At 35.9% G+C, this 6,000-nt stretch overlaps 1 protein-coding gene across 1 annotated transcript in view; it reads right to left on the reverse strand.

The window, feature by feature from the left end:
• LYRM9 (LYR motif containing 9) overlaps positions 1 to 5,732 on the reverse strand; it is a 68,053-nt gene extending 62,321 nt beyond the window's left edge. The window contains exons 1-2 of the mRNA XM_053706264.1: positions 5,644 to 5,732; positions 1,600 to 1,734 (exon numbers count right to left, since the gene is read on the reverse strand). Coding sequence (XP_053562239.1) covers positions 1,600 to 1,725 — 126 coding nt within the window. The 5' untranslated portion in view covers positions 1,726 to 1,734; positions 5,644 to 5,732. The remainder of the gene's footprint in view (positions 1 to 1,599; positions 1,735 to 5,643) is intronic.
• Between the last annotated feature and the right edge of the window lie 268 nt (positions 5,733 to 6,000).

Here is a 6,000-nt window from a genome sequence, read left to right on the forward strand (position 1 = left end):
CTTATTAATGACGCCATATATCACCTTATGCCATCTCTAAATGTTCTCTTATATCGCATACATAGTTGAGAACCCTGCTACCTTGATTAAAAGGTAGGTGATGCACCCCTCCTATTAAACTGTAACTGGTATGGATGTGGTTGGCATATTTGGGTATGCTCCCACGTTCATGACACTCCAGATCCTTATGAATATATTATCTCGTAATAATCCCTACTTTAGAAGAGTGAATAAGGGGAAAGTTTTACATTCTGGCTTTGCTGTTCTTGCTTTATTTATATTTTTATTTTGTGCAGTTACTGGCTTGAGGTTATCAATCTGATCCTACTTGTTTTTCTCACCTTGATCAAGGAAACTATTAATGTTGAACATATCTGCTACTTAGATTGCAAAGCTGCTTAGTTAAGTTATGTATGTATTGAATCTTAAGGCCTCTTCCCAACTCCGTAGAAGCACTCTGATTTAAGCTGAAGATTTGCGTAACAATTATCTCAACATTCTCGGTATTAAGCTAACATAGATCTCATCATTGTTTTATGTAGCTCAGGTGCATATGAACACTGCTTAGCACCTTAATTTTCTATCCCATACCTCTAGAAATTGTGTTACTATCATAGATTGGAGCACTGTACAGTCTGCTACTCATGCTGAGTTTCTCAGCATCTTAGTGGAGGGGAATGCTTTTTTCTTGTTTGTTTGGTTTGTGTGTCTGTATTTTATATTAGATTTAATATTAATAAAACCCCAATATTGTGGTACAAGCACATATCTACTAGAACACTCGTAGATCCATTGAAAATACTCAGTTATATATTATGTCGATATAATTTACTGTACTGCAATTTCTATCTTTTAACACACCATGCAAGGTGGACTAATGACATACTTTATATTATTGTACCCATTATTGGTTATAAATAAAAGTTTTTTAAAAAAAACACATTAAATTTCAAAAATAGTGATATAGTTATTAGAAGTTAAGTTTTATTTCTGCTCTATCAATTTTGTATCCTTAATTTAGCCTATAATTGTGTGCCAGATTAGTGTTATAGCTTTGTCTGTTTTTTTAACTTAATTCTTTCTCTTGACACTTTGCACCCTCAGCACCGTAAACATTTTGTGAGTGTTTTCAGTTTTACATGTGGGATTTCATTTGCTATGAATTAAGTTTGTGTTTCCTTTCCTCTTAAAGGGACACTGAACCCAAATGTTTTCTTTCATGATTCAGATAGAGCATGACATTTTAAGCAACTTTCTAATTTACTCCTATTATAAAATTTTCTTCATTCTCTTGGAATCTTTATTTGAAATGTAAGAATGTAAGTTTAGATGCCGGCCCATTTTTGGTGAACAACCTGGGATGTTCTTGCTGATTGGTGGATAAATTCATCCACCAATAAAAAAGTGCTCTCCAGAGTTATGAACTAATAATAAAAGCTTATATGCCTTCTTTTTCAAATAAAGATAACAAGAGAACGAAGAAAAAATTATAATAGAAGTAAATTAGAAAGTTGCTTAAAATTGCATGCTCTTTCTGAATCACGAAAGACAAAATTTGGTTTATGTGTCCCTTTAACGTTTTTATATCCAAATGCATACCTGTCTTATTGCATGCTTGTAATGCAATTGGAGATTTTCAGCTGGAAGTTGTTTGCAGCAACGAAGAAGATATCGATAAAGTTGCAAAGGTTTATGCACCAATTCTGCACCTGCTAATGGTGCCATTTCAAGTTCCTATGACGCACAGAAAAATGGTGATTAATTGTAATACAAACTGGACAATGAATATGGGGGCTTGCCTTATATACAGGGACGATATCCCATGCAATAGTTTAAAACCTGTTTATCTATACACTTGATGTATGCCCCAATTTACTGACCACAGCAGTACTGGTTTTAAAAAGGTTTTTCTTTAAAGAGACATACAAATAAAAACAATTTATTAATGATTCAGATAGAACATACAGCTGAACACATTGCTGCTCCTAAACCCTACCTAGGTATGCTTTTCAGAAAAGAATACCAAATAAAAACAAAGTATATGAGATAATAGAAGTACATTGGAGAGTTGTATAAAATTGCATGTCCTATCTAAATCATGTATGGAACAGCTAATATATACAATTAATATTAACAAGAAATCTAACATGGGGTTTGAACAATTCTAAGAACCTAGCTTTAAATTTAAAATAAAAAAAACTCCACTATGAATAAAATCGAGCATTTAGTACCTGACCTGCTGTTCCTAACATCAGTCAGCAATGCAGTGCTTTCCAAACTGTGTGTCGGCAGCAGTGTGTAGGTGTGTCCCTGCTTCAGCACAAATGTTTTTAAATTTTTGTTTTTGGTTTCTGACTTTCCACCTGCCTGCTACGCATATCACATGGTTGACACGTGATTGATACCTAGGGGGTCACAGATCATCTTAACCTATTGGCGCAGCTCAGTGGGAACAAACTATTCCCATTTGCGACACATTGGCTCCTGACTGCACGTGTAGTCTCCTTAATTGGCTTGTGACTGCATGTGTAGTCAGTGAGTGGGACAGCAGTGTGTTTGCAGCGCGGGCAGTAGTCAATTGGACTCACCGAGCTCTGAGGGCGGCAGATTAAACGCTGAGCTGAAGTCAGTGGGGGGTTTTTTGCAACTAGCTCCCAGTAGTGCATTGCTGCTCCTGCTCTTGATATATGGATAGGAAGTGGAAGCTTAAAGGGACATGAAACCCAATTTTTTTCTTTTGTGATTTAGAAAGAGCGTGTCATTTTAAACAACTTTCTAATTTACTTCTATTATCTAATTTGCTTCATTCTCTTGATATCACTTGCTGAAAAGCATATCTAGATATGCTCAGTAGCTGCTGATTGGTTGCTGCACATAGAGGACTTGTGTGATTGGCTCACACATGTGCATTGCTATTTCTTCAACAAAGGATATCTAACAAATTGAGCAAATTAGATAATAGAAGTAAATTGGAAAGTTGTTTAAAATTGCATTCCCAATCTGAATCATGAAAGTTTATTTTTGACTAGACTGTCCCTTTAAAAATGCTTGATGATGAAATGCGAGTGTCTTTATCTAATAATCCACCAAATATTCAGAAGCTGTGTTCATCCCATCAACCTTATACATCCCATTAAAATACTAAGTAGCTATTGGTGATATTAAACTTTTTTTTCATTCTTGCACATACAAACTGTTACTTGTAAATACATTTAGTTATTATATAATTTATGTATGTGTCTGTATCTCTTAAAACAAGTTAGTTTAACCTCCTTTTTGCTTGTACAACTGAATTACTGTGTTGTGCAATGATGTAGGTCTAAAAAGTGTCACCAACATGAAAAGTTTGGAAAGCTCTGCAGCAATGCATTAGCAAGACTGGACAGGGGAAAATTAAACCTGTACATTACAAATTAACTTATTAACCAAACAATATAACTCTAATCCCCCATTCCTGCACCTTTTTTGACGCCAAACAGAATGAATGAGCGAATAGATTTTGTCAAGCAATTATCTGTTTTGTCCAATAATGTATTCTGCTGTTCATACATCAAACAACTCGAATTAGCAAAATGCACAGCTCTATTCAAAAGAGTCTTTAATATTTTTAGTCCAGTAAGTGGACTACAAAGGTCCATCATTATCTCCTTTAAACAGAGATTGTGCTTGTAACAATCAGCTGCTGGGCTTTAATACATTATAGTCTAGTCAAAATTAAACTTTCATGATTCAGATAGAGCATGCAATTTTAAGCAAATTTCTAATTTACTCCTATTATTTTTTCTTTGTTCTCTTGGTATTTTTATTTGAAAAAGCAAGAATTTAAGCTCAGGCCCATTTTTGGTTCAACACCAGGGTAGTGCTTGCTAATTGGTGGCTACATTTAGAATCCTCCTACAGTTTAATTTCTCCCCTTGTTTATTAAAGCAATGGCAAATCCTTGCGTTTCTAAAACGCTAGGATTTACCATTGGAACAATTAAAGAAGACTTTCAGTCATTAAGTATAAAATACTTCATACTGAAAGCTCCTTTATTTGTTAGCAACGTTTGCTGCACTGAGATGCTAAGGCAGCCCACGGCAGAACGCTATATGGCTGAGAGGTGGGTGATTTTTCCACCTCTTAGCCAATAGCCGTGTGGGAAATTCAGTGCCAGTCCGCACCAAGCCGGATTTTACACACGACTATTGGCTTAGAGGTGGAAACGTCATCTCTCAGCCAAATAGCGTTCTGCAGTGCGCTCACAAACTCTGCAAACAAAGGAGCTTTCAGCATGAAACACTAGGATTTACCATCACTTTAATGTCTGCAAAATTGTTTTTGCCAACATCTCTAATATTTGTTGTTGACTATAGCTGTGCAATTTCGGTTGATATCTAGAATGTTGCATTTTCTTTTTGCTCTTGTTATACTGTACTGTAGCTTTCAAAAGAACGGTATTTTGTAGATCTTGAATAGGAAATGACTGCATTATAAACTAAATCGCTCATATAAAGGATATTATTATACAGGTGGCCCCCGTTTTACAACGGTTCAATTTACACTGTTTCAGAATAACAACCTTTTTTTCCAGTCATGTGACTGCTATTGAAAAGCATTGAGAAGCAGTGCATTTATTAAAATAGCCAGTAGGTGGAGCTGTCCGCTTGTGTTGCAGCAAAGCCAAGCAAGCTGAAATTAATCAGTTTAACCAGACATGAGCTATCAAGCAGATTTAAAAGGAACAAGATCTTCCTGTCTATAAATCAGTCCAGATTGGAATGCATAGAAAGAAATGTTTGCAGAAAAATGCAAGTTTAGTCTGTGTTGTGTGATTATTTTATTAGGTTTATAATGCTGTTTAGCAAATGTTTATGTTCATTTAACTTAGTTTAATTATATATTCTGTGTTGTGTGATTATTTTATTAGGTTTATAATGCTGTTTAGCATTTAAAGTCTTCATTTCAAAGCTTTAAAAATGTATTAGGTGTTACTTATGACAATTTTGAGAGGGGCCTGGAACCTATCTCCCTCACTTCCCATTGACTTACATTATAAACTGGGTTTCAATTTACAACCATTCCTTCTGGAACCTAACCCCGGCGTAAACTGAGGGCTACCTGTATAAGCAACCAACCTGCTGTTACTGTTGTGGGGGTGTTAATCTGTTGTTGTTTTTCAATGTGTCATCTAAACCTATTCTACATGTGTACGCAACAATACAGATATTTATTAACTCACAAACACCTGCAATGTATATTACCCACCGTGCATTTCGTTAGTAATAAACACACTTTGCAGTGGAAAGTACTAGACTAGAATTGGACACTAAACCCACATGCTAGAAAAACGTGGTTATATAAACTTGAAATATCTCCCCATAAAACGTTCAGTTCCACACTTTAATCCCAGATGTCACCCCTGCCACTTAAATTAACCAATAAAACATTCTGTTCCACACTTTTATTCCAGATGTCACCCCTGCCACTTAAATTAACATTGTCATAGTTAAACTCCGGGATATCATGCAGACAGATCACGGGTGTCTCCAGGGATTATAAACACAGGACCTTCTGCCATGTCACCTTTTTCCTTCGCGTGCTGTAATTATTCTAAAGAATCCTTCACCTCACGAGTAACCACTAACCTTCCTTACCCCTTACCAACTAGTTTCAGGTCACGGTCAGCATAGGATAAATCCCATCAACTGAATCCCAAATTCCCAAGACGTTTTAGAAATGGCCACCCCAAAGACGCATGCGCAGTGGTGGGCAGTTCTGTAGACAAGACAAACGGGGCGTGGGCAAAGTTATCCCATTCCCTGTTTTAGTGCTTTACCTTGAAGTCATTTCTCATTTGCTTATATGTGCACGTTAATTTTAAACAAAATATGCTGTAAAATAGTACGTAACAACACAGCTAAGAATTAAACATATCCAGTTCTACTAGCGCGCACATTTAACGCTTTATATATCCCATAAAATATTCGGTAAAGCAGCATATGACAACCTGAGCAGTAG

Source organism: Bombina bombina, chromosome 3, assembly GCF_027579735.1.
Source record: "Bombina bombina isolate aBomBom1 chromosome 3, aBomBom1.pri, whole genome shotgun sequence".
NCBI classification, from domain to species: Eukaryota; Metazoa; Chordata; class Amphibia; order Anura; family Bombinatoridae; genus Bombina; species Bombina bombina.